Raw genomic sequence first — 17,805 nt, 5'->3', positions numbered from 1 at the left:
TTTTTTTTTAATTATTAAGAATCAATCTTCATGTTTTTTTTTTTTTTTTTTTTCATCTATAAGGTTATCACAATCATATGCTCATATGGTCACAAACGAGCTAACCCGAGTTCATTTATATTTCTTTACTATTATTAATTTTTTATTTTTTTACCTTTAACATTGAATTATTAGATAATTATGTTTTATTTAATTTATTTTTAATAGGGTTATCTTAATATAAGTTTAACATGCTAGTTTGATGGGCTCAAATCAATTTCTTTTTAAAATTTTTTGTGCTGTTAATTTTTTTTGGTTGTTATAATATTTTATTTGTATTATCAAAATTATATATATTTATTAAATCTAATCAAATTAATTACCTGAATCTCTTGTTTTTTTTTTTTTTTTTTTTTTCTTATTTGAAAACACTTGCATCGTCTAGCACTATTGGCGAAAAAAATTTGAGCCAGCCGCAGGCGGGCAACCTATACAGTGACTAACTGATAATTTACTCGAAATGTTTTATACCATCATCAAAATCAAATCAAAAGATAATACCATTACGAACACTGTGGCGCCATAATTTTCCATCTTTTAATGACAATACTCCAGAGAGGCAAAACACACTTAATTTCCCGTCTCAAATTTCTCACCCCTTTACAGGTCTCTCTCTGATCTCAAATCCCTTTATTTTTTGTATTTATTTCTATTGAGGCATTTTGTCGAACAATCTGTAAACAATGAATTTTCTTATTATTTTTTCTTTTGAAACTCGATGTTACAGAGATTCAACCATACTTTAACTAAAGAGGGATTAAAATCACCAGTCTGCCATGAAATGGGTCGTGATCTTCTCGCTCAACAGAGTAAAATTTTTCAATCTTTGTTACTATTTTATGCGTTAGTGTTTTAAAGTTGTTAACGTTTGAGCAAGTAAATGCGGTGGTGAAGGAGAGTTTATTAGTTTTTGTGTTAATTTATGTTGGTTTTTTTGGTGTTCTGTTTAAGATTTGGGGTTTTGAATAAGGTTTGATTTATGATGATGGGTGTAGGATATGATGTTGATAGATCAAAATGGAGAAAAGTGAATGCTAGGTATCATGGTATAACTCGTTCAATGATTCCTGATGCTCCATGGACGGTTTTGAAACTCTTGCGTGTTGGAGGTAATCCATGTTTCTTTAAGCTTTTGTCTAGCTTTAATGTTCTTATTTTGCCTCCAGTTCATGTTTAAGTAGTTTTTATGATGCTTGGACTGACTGATGTGGTTTGGTGGTTGGTAACTGAAAATGATCATTGTTGAAATAAATGGATTTTTGGGTTAATTACGCTGTTCAAAATTTACATTCTCAATGCTGAAGAACGCTCCATATTACTAGCTATGCCAAGGGAGATATTTTTCACTGCATAGGCTGTTGTGCTTGCCCTCTTGTTTTCTTGTTGGAATGAAGGTAGGTACTGTAAGCGTGCCTCATTTGAATGTAAGAGGAGTGAGCATTGCACTGGCTCTACAGAATAATTTTTCATGATGCTGGTGCTATTTGATTCTGGTTTTTGTTGTTTAGCCTGTGTCTTCATCATACTGATCTTGCTTCCTATGAATGTTATACATCCTTCATGAACATGTGGTTTGATTACCTTGTCATTTGCAGGATTTGAAGCTTACTTAGTGGGTGGATGTGTGAGAGATTTGCTTTTGAATAGAGTACCTAAAGATTTTGATGTGATCACCACAGCTAACCTTCAGCAGGTCATATATTGCTGTTTTAATTTTATTGTTTATTCTTCTTGTTTGGTGAATTTCTATGACTACATGGGTGATTATGTTCATATTTTTTCTGTTCTTTTTTTAATATCTTATTACAGATAAAGACGAAGTTTCATCGTGCTCATATTGTTGGACGGCGATTTCCTATATGCATAGTGCATGTCAAAGGATCAGTAATTGAGGTTTGTTAGCACCTTTAGTGATTACAATTGGTGTTTATTTAAGTCCTTCTTTAAGCCATGATGTAAGCCATTTTAAGCATTCTGCTATCTTTGCAGGTCATATATTATCTTGTTTTTTGCAGTAATTTTTTTATGATTTTGGCTATAGGTATCCAGTTTTGAGACAAATGCACAACAGTGTCAGGAAAAAGAAAAGGTTCTTTTATCTCAAATGCGAAGGAGTTGTGACGAAAAAGACTTCCTTCTCTGGAAAAATAGTATGCAGCGGGATTTCACAATTAATAGGTGTAGTTTATTTCTTTTGTTAATTGTTTAGGGAGAATCAAGTTTAAAATTAATTTAGCATGATGGTTTATTATTACAAGAACTAAAACTCTCCAACCACTCTATTTATTTGTTATAGAATGACATATAAGATCTGAATCTGAGTTTGGTTGATGCCAATAACTTGTTATATTTCATTAAATTGTGGATGCAGTTTGTTTTTTGACCCTTTCATGAATCGCATATATGATTACGCCAATGGAATGGAAGATGTAAGGTCACTAAAGGTGATTCTCTTTTCATTTACCAATGAAATCTGCTTTCAGATTACTTCTCTAATTCATCATGTTAACAGAAAATTTTCTCATTTATTTTTTTTTTTTCTCACATTTGATATTGTCTCAGCTACAAACATTAATCCCTGCTCGACTGTCATTCCAAGAGGACTGTGGTATTTGCTTTCACATTTTATATATTTGATCATTTAGGTCCATGGAATTTTCATCTTCATCACTGAATATGCTATCACTTCAACCTGACTGGACTTGTATATGCAAACTGTCATGCAGCAAGAATCTTGCGGGGCATAAGAATTGCAGGTCGTCTAGGCTTGTCAATTTCTAAGGATACTGAAACTGCAATATGTAAACTTCAATCTTCCGTCAAGAGTCTGAACAAGGTACTTCGAGTTTCAAACAAGACTTCTCTATGAAATCTTATTGTTTAGAGGCTAAGTTTTTCTTGGCCTCCGTGCTGAAGATATTTTCCTTATTTTCTTGGGCATTGTTACTCTTTTCTTATCCTGTCCTCAGTAGCTGCATCTTAGGTTTGCAGGCAGCAAGTGCCATTTAGTTTCATCAACGACATCATATTCTTACCAAGATGGCATTCTCTGTTTATTCAGGATAGGATAAAGATGGAACTGAACTACATGCTGTCCTATGGAGCTGCAGAGTCTACTATCCTTTTGCTCCAGAGATTCCACCTGCTTAAGATATTTCTTCCCTTTCATGTTTGTACCTTTTCAGTGTCCAACTTACTGCATTTTCTTCTTCTTATAGTCACTAATTTACCTTGTATCTGAAATGCAAGTTTTGATTGCAGGCAGCATACCTTCACGAACAGACTGATGAAGTATCTGCTCAGGGTTCCACAATGTTGATGGTAGGATTAGCTTAATGGGAAAGAAAAATTGACATTGCAATTTTGTCAGTGATAAATATGCTTCTAAGGTGCATGAATGTCTAGGATTTGATTAAAGTAATATTCTAGTAATTGATCGCAATAATATAGGAAAGTACTGAAAATAAGGTTAGTTACTATGGAAAAGAATGAAATTGCAATTTTATCACTGATAAACATGATTCTAAGGTATGTCTAGTATGGGCTTAGCTAGTATATGGTAAAAAAAAAAAAAAAAAAAAAAGAGTGGTAATTGATTACACATTAATGTAGGAAACTACTGGAAATATTAATGGACATTTTTTTAGTCATTGTTGGAGAATGCTATGTTGACTCTTGCTTGGAAAGACCGTAGCATTCATTATTGTTGGAAATATATTAACTATTATATAATGTTTTGAATAGAATTGATTGAGATTATTCACTATCTGCAAGAATAGTACCTGTACATATTGTGTTCTTTTGGAAGTCATCTGGTCTGCTAAACATGAAGTTGATAATAATTATTTAAGTGAAGTATTGTTTCTTTGGGTATGGCAACTCAAAGATGATTAAATGAAACAAGAGCAGCCAGAATTTACTAATGAGGGGAAGATTTGGTTCTGTGGAGATCAAACGGGCTGTGTCCATTTCATACATGGCATCCTCTACCGCATGCACGTGACTTGTTGATAGAGGAAGTGACAGGTAGTGGAGTTGATGCCTGTCACTTTCAACTATAACAATTTCCACAGCAGCAGCATCTAGCCTCTTGAAACTTTATGCTGCTTGTGTGTGCTTTATCAATTCTAGTTACTCCAAGCTTAAGACAAGTTCAACTGAAACCAGTACATTAACTAATTTTATCTAATCCTCTTCATTGCTTGAATTTGTTTCTTTTTGGCAGAAATTGTTATACAGTTTGGATAAAATGGTTAGCAGTGATCAACCTTGTGATTGCAGTCTATGGTAAGCCAGCTGTTTACCTTTTCTGATTAATTGTCTATCTAAATGTGACAGTATAATTGTTCTGCCTTCACCACCGCCACAAGATATGGTTATTGCACCGCCAATTTCACTCCCCTTGAATTTATCCAGATTTGGGAAAGTTCTATCCATCCTGTACAGAGAGAGAGAGAACATGATGGTGATAATAAAAAAAATATAATAAATAACCTGTCTGGATATTACCTCTTGAAGTCAATTGAAAGAACCTAAATGTCTTTGCAAGGTAATACTATTGAGATAGTCTTAAGGGGGACAGCGAACAAATAGATAAGCAGGCGAGAAGCTGCTCATGCCCTGTTATAGATTTTGTATGACCAATGGTTCTAGCTGTACTTTACTATCAAAGATGGATGAGCCTGCTATCAAACCTCAGAACTCAACAGCATTGCCAGTGGCTGAAATGTGATCTTACTTTGCAATTGGTTTGAGAAACCCCTCATCCAGTGTAAAAATCATCTTCATTTTAAATACTTTGCAAAAAACTGATCCCCTTTTACTTCTTGGACCTTAATTTGAAGGTTTATCAGGCCGCGCTCTTTCCTCAAAATTGCCACCTTATTTTGATATCATAAATTCTACTGATTCATGCTTAATCTGTACATGAGTTCAAGGCCTCGTGTCAATTTATAGTTTATTTTTTATTTTTATTCATCCTGTTCAGTAAGTAAAGAAATTATTATGTTAGCTCTGCTCTGGTGGGTCTAAGGTGGATTCTGGCCAGGGAAAAAGTGGTATGGTCATGCCAATATCATGTCTAGTTCAATTTTCACTCATGAAATACACATTTTCTTTAATGTTTGGGAATGTCTTTCACAAGTGAGTCCACTCCCATGCACCCTTGGTTTCATTCACACTCTAGGATTCACAATGTTAGTGATTGGTGGGTGATATTGGGTTCCATCCTGTCCAAATAGCACACCACTAATCTTATCTTTTCTTCTATGCTGAACTGCACTAATAGTATGTGTGGCAGTGCACATATTTGTATATGTTTCCAATTAAGGTTTTCTGCTGGGGACATGGCTGATGATCATGCTTTGTATATGTAACAGGGTTGGACTGCTAGCCTTTCACCAAGCATTAGTACTTAATCCACAAGATGCTTTTGTAATCTGGGCCTTTGCTTCTATACTATATTGTGGAACATGGCAGGAAGGTGTTAAATTTGCAAGAGAAAATGCAAAAGTGGAAGGGAGATTTGTACCAGAGATCTCTGGGTTCTCTGAAATTAAATCAGATGAAAAACTTGCTGAAGAAGTTTCTCAGTTAGCATCTTTAGTTCAAGATGCTGTAAATGCTTTTACAGATGAAATTAGTCTATCTGAATCCCTGTCCAGATACCTGGACCCCCCCTTCGATGCTTTTGTAAGTGTGCATATTATGATTTAGTGTGTGCGTGTGTTTTGCTAAAAACTTCATAAAGTTTGTAGCACTTAATAATCCTTGGGGTTTTTTCTTTTTTCCCTGAGGCCCTTTAAACCTTCCATCATACACTGCCCTTGCCACTCTTCTGAATTAATAGAAACTGGCAGAATAAGCTGATCTGCATAGTTGATGTCTTTTACCATCACAATCTTCATCTTGCTTTTAGTATCAGATGCAAATGATTAGAATTGATATGTGGACTATCATACTAATGCTTAAAATTAGTATCTTGTTTACCATAACATGCAAATGTGTTTAGCTTTACTAGCGCGGGCATGAATGTCAGACACTAATATATTTAGGAAATAACAATGTGCGTTGAACTTATGAATTGGATTAAAGTTGATACCTGACAGGACATGAAACAATTATCCTCTCTGAATTAGGTAACCAGATGTCCTACACTCGTAGTTGAATATTCAAGCCACTGGTATTTTCTTGGTTCATTGAATAAATCCACCCTTTATTGTTCCAAATACTGTATCTATGTTATATTTAATGTTAGGAACGCAGCATGTTTAGAATTTGGAGGAATTGATAAAGGGGGCTTTCTGACCTTGCCAACAACATAATGACACTAACTGCCATTTCTCAGCGTGGAGAGTTTTGCTACATGATTTAGTCCTGCCATTTTTTTCCTGCTTTGTGAGTCTCTGGATATGTATAATTTATGCAATGGTCACCTGAATGAAAACCTTTTCAACTAAGCAATTCCTCATTATATATAATCAGCATTGTTTTCTTTGTTGAGTAAAACTCTTTGTTTGGTGCTACAGGTGTTTGTATCAAAGAAAATAGGTGAACATGCCGCTCTTCTTTTTCATATGCAATCTTGTGAATATAGAAGAGAGAGTTTCAAGATTGACTATGATCTGCTTGTGAAAGGGGATCTGTATGAGACTAGATTTGTCCTGGGCAAGGTTATTTTGAAAACTTTGAGTGGCGGGCTTGTTCAAGGAGGAAAGAAGATTATCAAGGAGGAGTTAAAGTCCGTCAAGGAGAATCATGAGCCAACACTTTCTGATCTGGCAAAGGATGGACGTGTGGTCAAGAAGGTGAAAGAACATGTTCTATTATCATTTGATGAACAAAAGATAGAGAAAGTGAAGCAGAAGGAAAAGGTAAAGATGAAATGCTCTTCAGAACAGAACATAAATAGCATGAAGGAAAAGGTAGTTTTGAAAGATGCATCCATGGAGATAGCTAAGAAGCAGCGGAAGGTAGAGGAGAAATTTTGTTCACCACTGCAGGAGAGTGATAAAAAGGAAGTGGTTGTTGGCGATGAGGAGCACCAGCATAGGGCTAAGAAACATAGGAAGATGGTAGAGAAGGTGAAGCGCCACGAGTTATGTTATAAAGAAATGATAGATAGTATGAAGGAAGAGGTAGTTTTGCAAGATGCACCCATGGAGATAGCTAAGGAGCAGCGGAAGGTGGTTGACACAAGACAGGTTTCTGAGGAGAAATTTCATTCCCCACTTCAGGAGAGTGATAAAAAGCAAGTGGTTGTTGGCAATGAGGAGCACCAGCATAAGGCTAAGAAGCACAGGAAGATGGTAGAGAAGGTGAAGCACCACAAGTTATGTCATAAAGAAACAATAAATAGCATGAAGGAAGATTTAGTTTTGAAAGATGCACCCATGGAGAAAGCTAAGATGCAGAGGACAGTAGTTGACACAAGTCAGGTTTCCGAGGAGAAATTTCATTCACCGCCGAGTGATAAAAAGCAAGTGGCTGTTGGCAATGAGGAGCACCGGCATAGGGCTAAGAAACATAGGAAGATGGTAGAGAAGGTAAAGCACCAGGAGTTATGTTGTAAAGAAACGAAAGAGCCATTTAATGTAATTAGGAAGTGTAATCCAAGTGAGGATGAGAAAATTAAGGGGGGAGAGAAAAACGATAGGCCTCCTGTATTGCAGGAGATGGTCAAGGAAAAAAGTGTCCAGTCTTGTCTATCCAGTCTCTTCAGGTGATGGTTCCCGTTTTATTGCAAGATACATGTAGCACTGGGGGAAGGCATTGCCAAGTAACCAACAAATGACTGGCACAAGTTAGTGGATGTCTTTTGCTATCAGGCACAATTTCCTTGCCACTGCAGGTCTGCTGTAATAGGGGCTGGTGGTAGTTTGCCCCAGGTTACATTGGCTTATTGTCATTGTAACATCATCCAGTTTTGTAGTATTCTTTTGTTTCATAATTTAGAAAGAATTACAATTGTCGGCTTCAGCGGTCATCTTAACAGGCAAAGTATATCTATATGGTTTGTATTAGGTTATGTTTTGGGAAGGTGAAGAGCCAAAATGAGTAGCTCAAGCTAACCATGTAATTCTTTAGGTTTGGGAATTTCTGTTGTATACTTGGCTAGGAGTTGATGGCTATCAAAAGAATGTTGCTTCACTTGTTTGTCAATCCGTCTATTTGAGTATAATATGTGAGCAACCGTCACAAGAATGTAGCATAATCTTCTCGTCGTTTTAGGATGGTAAATGATTATTTGTTTTGTATTTTTTTAAAAAATTAAATTTTTTTTAAATTAATAATTTTTTGATATTTTTAAATCATTTTGATACTGAATATTAAAAATAATTTTTTAAAAAATATAAAAATATTATTTAATATATTTTCAAATAAAACATTAGTTAAAAAGTAATTGTACTACTACTGTATTTTCAATTATCTTTTTAATTCTCATGAAAATGAGATGTCATTATTGTCTCTTCACATAGGATATTTGAAAGAATAATAATAGTTATTTTTTAAAATATTTTTTATTTGAAAAATATATTAAAATAATAATTATTTTAGTTTTTAAAAATTATTTTTAAAATATGTGTATAAATATTTAATTTTTAAAAATATTAAAAAATATTAATTTATAAAATAAAATAAATTTAAATTTTTTAAAAATATTTTTTAAAACATACAATTACAAGCTCTAAAAAAACCTTTTAGGACACTAATGTGCTTTATTGGGAATCCAAATTTATAGCATATCGAAGATTGTCATTAATGATTGATGCATCTCACTTGATTATTTTGTTGTGGTTAGTTTATGGAGAGCCAAACTCTCCTAATATTTTTCACATGCGATTGAACTACTCAAACTACACAATCGATCATTGCTAACATATTTCTTATCTAATCCAAATTATCATCAATTTCGTATGAATGTTTGATATTTGATAATTATTATTGAACAATTTTACCAAATCCCATTTCAGAATCTCGAAAATTCCAGCTCCACCAGTCAAATGATGTAAAAACTTATTAGATACCGAATTGGATAAAATTAGCATTATCCCTCTTCACCTCCACCTCTCACCTTCCATAATTTTACATTTCGCAAGTAAAAATTGAAAGGCTCTAAAAGACATGCACAAATGATGACAAACACAAAAATCAAAAGGGTACTCATGGCTCCTCCGAGTGCTAAACTTGCGAGATCCTATGTGGGTGGGTGGGTGTGTATTAGCCCTACCATTAAAGGACCCAATTACCCAGGAGAGTCCCAAGTCAACTTGACCCTACAAGAAGCCCCAAGTGGGCTAGAGCCTAGAGGAGCCAGCAAACCGTACATACCCAACCACAATCAATCAATCCTAAGCCTAAAAAACTCCAATAATTTGAAATCAGATGTGGCAAACCCACATGTATTGACAACCAGAAAATGACCGTTGTTCAGACAAACAAAGAAAGAAAGCAAGCCCTTTTTTGCCTATCCCTAATCCAACGGTCATATTTCACTAGCCGTTAGTTTTGAAAAAAAGGGTTGGCTACACAAACCTCTCTTCTTTTATTTCTCTATCTGAGGTTGAAGATTCCAGTGCATTATTCCAGCCTCTTCTTTTAAATGCACTTATTAGTGTCAAATCTTTAAAGGAGAAGGGAAGAGACGAGGGTTTGCTTTTGTTGGCTCTTAATAGTTTGGTGTGATTAATTGTTTTTTCATTAACAAAATGGATGTATCTAATGGGAACAGTCTTAATCTCACTATCAAACCCACAGATTTTCAAGGTAAAGTAGTGAGCTTTATTGGTTCTGAACATCAAAGATGGGATGTTTTTTCAAGATCTAACATGGGTTTTTGTTTTTTTCTTTTTAAATAATGTTAGAAGGATTAGAGATGGGTAACAGAAAGTTTGGACAGCAGATTAATAGGCAGAACAGGAGAGCTTTGAGTGTGTTGAATCAGAATTTTGTTGGAGGACAACAAGCATACCCTTGCGTTGTTAACAAGAGAGGATTGCAAGAGTAATTTCTCTTTTCTTGATATGAATTTTTAAGTTTCAGTATTGGTGTTCTGTTGATTTTTTTGTTCATTTTTCTTTTTGAAAAAAATGGGTTTTTTATTTTTGTGCGCAGAAACTATGGTGTTTGTGAAGAACATCGACCCGTTACAAGGTTAGAAACAACAACTCTTTTCGTTTAATTTTTTTCTGTGTTGTTTGGTTGGTGAGAAAATGTAGGAAAGAGAAAGGAAACACAAATTTGAATCCTGGATCTTATAAGAGAAAACAACACTGCACCTACAGTACGAGCTCTTTTTTTTAATAAGCTACTTACAGCTAGAGCTACTACTTTTTTTTGGGTTTAGTTTTAGACTAACAGTAACAGATTAACACAAAAAAAAAAAAAAAAAAAAAAAAAAAAAAAAAAACCCTTTTTGTTAGTTTTTCCAGAGTTTAGCAACCCAATAGATCTAATATTTACTCGGAAACTTTTGATCTTGACATTTTGACCACTTTACAGGAAGTTCGCTGCTCAATTGTCAGGTACACAGCAGTATTGCCAACAGGTAGAAAATGGATTTGCATTTATATGTGATGATCTTCTTTATTTTTTCAAAGATAACGATGCTAATTTCTTGCAACATAATATTAACAGGAACTTAAGAAGCAGAAGCCATCGGTTCAAAGAACAAATGACTTTGGAGATTGCATATTTGTTGATGTGGATGAAAACAAGGCATCTACCGCAGACCAACCAGTACCAATGTTCTTAGAGCAGACAGAAGCAAGGCCTGATGAAATGAACAAAATGGTATTCTATTCCTCTCTAACTATTTCAAGTCCCATTAGGAAAATGTCTTAATTCTAAAACCCATAATTGATTTGCTAAAATCTATCAGGAGGAGGTTGAAATGGAGGATATAATTGAAGAACCAATTTTGAATATTGATGATTGTGATGCAAAGAACCCACTTGCAGTTGTTGACTATGTTGAAGATTTGCACGCGTACTACAGAAAAATGGAGGTAAACTCAACTTGGAAAATAAGATTTTGGAATGTTTATGCTGTGTATATCAATTAGAAGATTAATTTTGATATGGAAGGTTGATAAAAGTACATTTCAAGCAGTTAAGCTCATCTATTTTCCAACGAAACATAGGTTTAGCGATGAAAGACTCAAAGGTTGAAGCCTTAAGGAGTTCCTAGATTTGAATATCGCTATCCTTGAAATATAGACTTCAAGAGTTCCTAGATTCAAATAATAGGTTAAGGATTGAGATGTTTTTTGGTAGCTAATGCTTCCGAATTCAGTGATATGATCTTAGGGTTTCTAGACTTGAATCTAGGAATTTGGTCTAGTGGTTAAAAACTAGAAGTATTTCTATGTACCTTAAATAATAGGGGTAAGGAATGAGAGTGATAGAATGTGCACAATTGGTCTAAATAATAAAATGACTTAATCAAGAATTCATTGGAGATATTATTTGCGGTAGCTAAAGCTTCTGAATTGAAGACTTTATCTAACACATTAATTACTTAGCTTCTTTGTGATCTACCTTAAATGGCAGGTTTAAAGATTGAGAGAGATAGAATGTGCACAATTGTTCTAAAATATAAAAATGCTTTGGTCGTGAATTGATCAGAGTTGTTTTCCGTAGCTAATGCTTCTGAATTCAATTTTTGATCTAACACGTTAGTTACTTAGCTTTTTTTGTGAAGTCTTGTTAAGTGGTTGACATATATCTTTAATTGTTCAAAAAAATCTTCAATTTCTGTTTAAATTTGATTACTAAACACAACTTAAATCTGTGCAGAATTGTAGCTGTGTATCGCCGAACTATATGATGCAACAAGCTGACATTAATGAGAAGATGAGAGCCATCCTAATTGACTGGCTGATTGAGGTATATATATAAAGTTTTACCAAGTTGGTAATGTGCTGTACTTGGATCAAATGTTTGTGAATGACCATGTTTTTTAATCAACAGGTGCATGACAAGTTTGACCTAATGAAGGAGACATTGTTTCTAACTGTTAATCTGATCGATAGATTTCTATCCCAGCAAACGGTGATGAGAAAAAAGCTTCAGTTGGTTGGCTTAGTTGCTATGCTCTTAGCATGCAAATACGAGGAGGTTTCTGTTCCAGTAGTGGGAGATTTAATTCTTATATCTGATAAGGCGTATGCTAGGAAAGAAGTCCTCGAAATGGTAAGTGTTGTTCCCTGTAAAAATGCCATTGTTTTTAAAGTTTTACAAGCTCTCGAAAGTGGGTGGCAATAATCTCTTCTTTTGCAGGAAAATTTGATGCTTAACAAATTGCAATTTAACATGTCATTTCCCACACCATATGTTTTCATGCAAAGGTTCCTCAAGGCTGCCCAGTGTGATAAGAAGGTTAGCACATTTCACCTGTAATTTACTAGTGAAAGATCGGTACTTGAAAGAACATGAAATTATACATGTTTTGCCCTGACAATTGTGTCATTTATGACTTGAGAACAGCTTGAGCTGCTGTCCTTCTTCTTGATTGAGCTTTCACTTGTGGAGTATGAGATGCTTAAGTTCCCGCCATCATTGTTAGCAGCCTCAGCCATCTACACCGCTCAGTGCACCATCTATGGTTTCAAAGAGTGGAATAGAACCTGTGAATGGCATAGCAACTACTCAGAAGAGCAGCTCCTGTGAGTTTCTGCTCTCTCTCTCATGATACATACACATAGCAACTACTCAGTGATCTACCGTTAATTTCTTTATTGAGGTCGTTTATCTCATCCTTGGCTTCCTAATGACTTTAGTTTCATGCATGCTGACAGAGAATGTTCAAGGTTAATGGCTGGTTTCCACCAGAGGGCAGGGACAGGGAAACTCACCGGAGTATACAGGAAATACAACACGTCGAAGTTTGGATTTACTTCAAAATGTGAAGCAGCACAGTTTCTATAACAAGGAATATGTGTACAGCTAGCTACTAACTTTACTTGATTGGGGGCGGTGGGCATTGCACACAGTAATGAGCAACTTGGGTTGCTGCTGCGCTTGCTGCTTGGGAATTGAGAATATTTTGCGTTCTACAGCCATAGTTGGTTTTTATTATGTTCTAATTGAACATATTTCTGTTTCATTAAAAGCAATAATTGATGACAGTTCATAATTATTGACAGAAGTTTCAAATTCTTGATTGCTGCTTTAGCAATATGAGAATTTGTGTATTATTTAATTTAATAAAAGGATGGATCTTTAAAATTAAACAGTTTTTAGGTAGTCATTCTACAACATAATTTAAAGTGTCATTTACTTGAATTATTAAATGGCGATTCCATCGCGTGATAACATCATTTTATTTTTGTGACGAAACATATTCATAATGATTTGTGAAAAAATTATTGATTGACTAATAATCTTATATGATAAATTAAATTCATCTAAAGTTCTATCTCATGTTCTTAAAATTTAAAATTTAGATTTTTGAATAGAAATTTAAAGTACATGTTACGAGTTGAATTAATTTTGTTTTTAATGTAAAAAATAATATTTAGACATTGTTAATTTATTTTTTAGTTGAAAGTTTGTTTTAAATATATAAAAAAAATATGTTCTAATCAACTTAGCAAGTTCATACAACCCCAAATAAACTGCAAAAATAAAAAAATCCTTTTTAATATGAAAAAACTTAGGTTAATTAAAAAGAGCTAAGATACTCATGGATACATGACTAGTTTTTTTAAATATTTTTTTTTATCAAAAGTGAATGAATTTTTTTTTTAAATATACGATAGGTTGCCTATTGTAATAATATTTTCCAATTGTCAAAAAATTATAGTCCAAGTGTTTTACCCCTAAAACTCAAGTTTCAAGTAAATTTTATATGAAAACAACTTTAAAACACCATAAAAACTGTCACTTAAAAAAATGAAAATCAACTAAATAAAAAAAAATCTAAATAGATCTTGATATGCTTTTGGGCTTGTGTTTAGAAAAAAACATTCAACTATCAAGTTTTTCAAATAAAAATCATTGATATAAAAATTAATTATTTTGATTGTTGAATTGTATCTAGCCAACAATTTTCTTTGATCTATATACCATTCATTATTTTCAATGACTTTTTATTTCTTCTCCCAAATTAAAAAACTTAAAAACAAACAAAATAAGTTTTTAAACTAAAATTACACTTCAAAAAACTATAGTACTTTGAGAACAAAACTACAACTCCAAAACCAAGAAAGATAAAGGAACTAAAAAAACACTTTTTTTATATGAATTTAAAATTAGTCACATGGTTTTTCTTTTGTTGAATTTGTTCTGCTCTCTAATAAATCATATCAAGATGGTCAATAACTTGCGTTCCAGTATATCTCTTAATTGTAAATAGTATTAAATTATCCTAACATTTTTTTTTAATAAAGAAAGAAAGAAAAAGGACTCTCTATAGTTAAGTCCTTCAAGTAGACAAAGAAAAGGACTAAATTAGGGTTCATAAACATGGAAATAAATCCAATCAAAGTTGAATCTACCAACTTAATGCATGAACATGACACGAAATCCATCATCAAAGTCCAAAGTTATTTTGGCAACTTCAATAAGAAATTAATAAATAAAAAAAACAAATTAAAAGAACATTTATATTATTGCAAAATAGAAAATCCTAGAGAAGTTGTAACAACTTTTGCCTCTTCCCATGTCAACATCAAACACCAACTCTCTCACACTCTTACTGGATCTAAGAAAGGGCAACTTGTTAGCCCCTAGTAAGTGACCAAAAGATAGATCTGGAACCTTCCCGCCCACCTACCCCCGTCCGTAAAATACATGCAAAAAGACAACTAGACAAGTACACCATCATGCCAAATCTCTCAGAAGATTTGTACATTTCCCCTTCAACACCCTCACCAACTCCATGAAAATTTGTACATTTAGACCCAAAAAACAAAAAAACTTTTTTTTTGGGTCTATTTTCAAGGAATATTCAAATCCCATCAACCCGTAAATTATTAACAAATATTAAAAGATACAGTTAAATTATTGAAATCACACTCATAAAATATTATTTATTATAATAATATTTTGTATCTTCTTTTAATCTAACCCTTCATCATTTATTTTTCTGATTAAATCAATAAATACAGCCACATCACACCCCATGAAATACAATTAATTAGAATAGTATTTTATGTTTTTTATTTTTTTTTTTCCATTTAACTCTTTAATAACCTGATTTTTTTATTTGATTTTTTTATTTTATCATTTATATTGTTTTATAAACTATGCTTTGCAAATTTTTTATTTTTTGTTGTTGGTTTATATATCAATCTCATAATTTTATTTATCTTTAACGTTAAATAAAAATATATTAGATCAACTTAAATTAACTATCAAATTTATTATCCTCTAGTCAAGACCGTGATAATCTCATAAAAAAATTTAAATAAATTACAAATTTCAATCTCAATAAATTACATGTTAAATAATAAAATAAAAATAATTAAAACAATGACTCAAGTGAACTTGGACTAACATATTAAGTCTGTAATTCAAATCATGAGATAGAAATAATTCTAAAAAAAATTAAAATAAATTATAAAATATAATTTTTAATAAAAAAAAAAATAAATCCTAATTAAATAAATAAAATAAATAACTCAAATCAATCTAAATTAACATATTAACTCCAGAATTATAAAATCAAGATAAGTATTTAGGTAACTAATAACCAAAATTCAATCAATAAAATACAAATACAATAACAATTTAGCTGATAGATAATAATTATTCTATAAACATAATAAGTCAATCTAGGATTCACATGGTCATCCCTGCTCGTAACCCTTTTCCCTTCTCATATATATAAAACTCTTCTCAAAGATTCAGATCTTGTACTGCAGCTAGCCACCACCAACCCCTGAAAAACAAAGTTCCCCTCTTTCTTGCAAAAGCTCATTCACCACCATGGCATCAAAACTAATCTTGTCATCACCAAACTCTCTCCTTCTCCAAAATCCTAATCTCCAACACCACAACCATCATCTCCTCCTCAAACCCGCCACCAATATGGCATCTTTCCCAAATTTAACCAATAAAGTTAAGGCCTTAACAATCAAATGTGCAGCAACTACAGCAACCCCGCTTTCTCAAAGTCAAGATCTTGAAGAGAGAGTCTTTAATTTTGCTGCAGGGCCTGCTACTTTACCTGAGAAAGTCTTAAAAAAGGCTCAATCTGAGCTTTATAATTGGCATGGATCTGGGATGAGTGTAATGGAAATGAGCCATAGAGGGAAAGAATTTCTTTCTATTATTCAAAAGGCCGAGGCTGATCTCAGGGCCTTATTGAATATTAGTGAAGATTACGCTGTTTTGTTTCTTCAAGGTGGTGCCACTACACAATTTGCAGCCATTCCATTGAATCTGGTGAAACCTGAAGATTCTGTTGATTATGTTGTTACTGGATCATGGGGAGATAAGGCCTTTAAGGAAGCCCAAAAGTACTCTAAACCAAAGGTGATCTGGTCAGGTAAATCTGAAAAGTATACAAAGATTCCATCTTTTGATAGTTTGGAGCAAACCCCAGATTCTAAATATTTGCATATTTGCGCTAATGAGACAATTCATGGTGTTGAATTTAAGGATTACCCAGATCCTAAAAATGGGATCCTGGTAGCTGATATGTCTTCAAACTTTTGTTCAAAACCTGTTGATGTTTCTAAGTTTGGTGTGATTTATGCTGGAGCTCAAAAGAATGTAGGCCCATCTGGGGTTACTATTGTGATAATTAGGAAAGATTTGATTGGTAATGCACAAGGGATTACTCCTGTGATGTTGGATTATAAGATCCATGCAGAGAATAATTCACTTTACAATACACCACCTTGTTTTGGTATTTACATGTGTGGTCTAGTTTTTGACGATCTTTTGGCACAAGGTGGATTAAAGGAGGTTGAAAAGAAGAATAAGAAGAAAGGTGATTTGCTTTATAATGCTATCGATGAGAGCAAGGGGTTCTATAGGTGTCCTGTTGACAAATCTGTGAGGTCATTGATGAATGTGCCTTTTACACTTGAGAAGTCTGAATTGGAGGCCGAGTTCATCAAAGAAGCTGCCAAGGAGAAGATGATTCAGCTCAAAGGGCATAGGTCAGTGGGAGGAATGAGAGCTAGCATTTATAATGCAATGCCTTTGGCTGGTGTTGAAAAGCTGGTTGCTTTCATGAAGGATTTCCAGGCAAGGCATGCTTGAGTCCTCATTGATTGGATGATTGAACCCCAACATGGTGTTTTCAAGTTTTGAGACTTTGAATGCCTCCTATGAATGATTATTCTCAGAGATATGTAACAAAATGGTCGTGTTGTTTCCTTTATGTTTGGTTTGATCTCAGTGGTTGTTACAGTTGGGAATTGATGCAGTTTTATAGGCTGCTCTTATGGTCATGTTAGTCAGTGTCAAGCTCAATTTAGCGAGATCATATAGTATCTTTTTCGTGTTTTCATTTCATTCCCCAGATTATTTTTTAATGCAATGCAATGGAGCCTAATAAATTATGATATTACATGGCTTTCGACATTTGAGTGCACATCTACCAAACCTATTTTGGTAAAATGGAAATAAAGAACGAAAACATGATGTCTTAACCTTCTGCAAAAGATAATTGTTCAAAATGCAATTCGATGTTTGAGTGTCTGAATTGGAGCCTGGAGGAGATAATGACCTGGAACAGTGGAACTTGAGCACAGCATGCACCCATTGAACGAGTCACATGTTCGGTTTGATATCTGTGCTATCATTCATCATT

The 17,805-nt window shown here is 33.6% G+C and overlaps 3 protein-coding genes across 4 annotated transcripts; all 3 read left to right on the top strand.

Moving 5' to 3' along the window:
• Positions 1–424: 424 nt before the first annotated feature.
• Positions 425–8,187, top strand: LOC118029958 (uncharacterized). Its single transcript, XM_035033962.2, has 14 exons — positions 425–645; positions 767–848; positions 1,035–1,148; positions 1,635–1,732; positions 1,849–1,932; positions 2,081–2,217; positions 2,411–2,483; positions 2,602–2,647; positions 2,766–2,875; positions 3,101–3,208; positions 3,301–3,360; positions 4,265–4,326; positions 5,418–5,730; positions 6,567–8,187. Exons 1-14 carry the CDS (start codon positions 580–582, stop codon positions 7,761–7,763), a joined length of 2,550 nt encoding a protein of 849 aa, XP_034889853.1. The 5' UTR covers positions 425–579; the 3' UTR covers positions 7,764–8,187.
• A 1,317-nt stretch (positions 8,188–9,504) lies between these two features.
• Positions 9,505–13,055, top strand: LOC118029959 (G2/mitotic-specific cyclin-2). Of its 2 annotated transcripts, none has more exons than XM_035033964.2 (11): positions 9,505–9,804; positions 9,906–10,041; positions 10,153–10,191; positions 10,540–10,585; positions 10,675–10,830; positions 10,919–11,044; positions 11,835–11,924; positions 12,009–12,230; positions 12,318–12,416; positions 12,525–12,703; positions 12,836–13,055. In XM_035033964.2, exons 1-11 carry the CDS (start codon positions 9,747–9,749, stop codon positions 12,963–12,965), a joined length of 1,281 nt encoding a protein of 426 aa, XP_034889855.1. In that variant the 5' UTR covers positions 9,505–9,746; the 3' UTR covers positions 12,966–13,055. The 2 variants fall into 2 exon arrangements, with proteins under 2 accessions (XP_034889855.1, XP_034889854.1); XM_035033963.2 differs by having other exon boundaries at positions 9,512–9,804; positions 9,903–10,041.
• A 2,779-nt stretch (positions 13,056–15,834) lies between these two features.
• LOC118029960 (phosphoserine aminotransferase 2, chloroplastic) lies at positions 15,835–17,507 on the top strand. Its single transcript, XM_073409557.1, has one exon. The coding sequence runs from the start codon at positions 15,969–15,971 to the stop codon at positions 17,250–17,252; it is 1,284 nt and encodes a 427-aa protein (XP_073265658.1). The 5' UTR covers positions 15,835–15,968; the 3' UTR covers positions 17,253–17,507.
• Positions 17,508–17,805: the final 298 nt, after the last annotated feature.

This window comes from Populus alba, chromosome 5, assembly GCF_005239225.2.
Source record: "Populus alba chromosome 5, ASM523922v2, whole genome shotgun sequence".
Lineage (NCBI taxonomy): Eukaryota > Viridiplantae > Streptophyta > Magnoliopsida > Malpighiales > Salicaceae > Populus > Populus alba.
The sequence above is the reverse complement of the archived record's forward strand: the minus strand, read 5'-3'. Positions and strand labels throughout refer to the sequence as shown.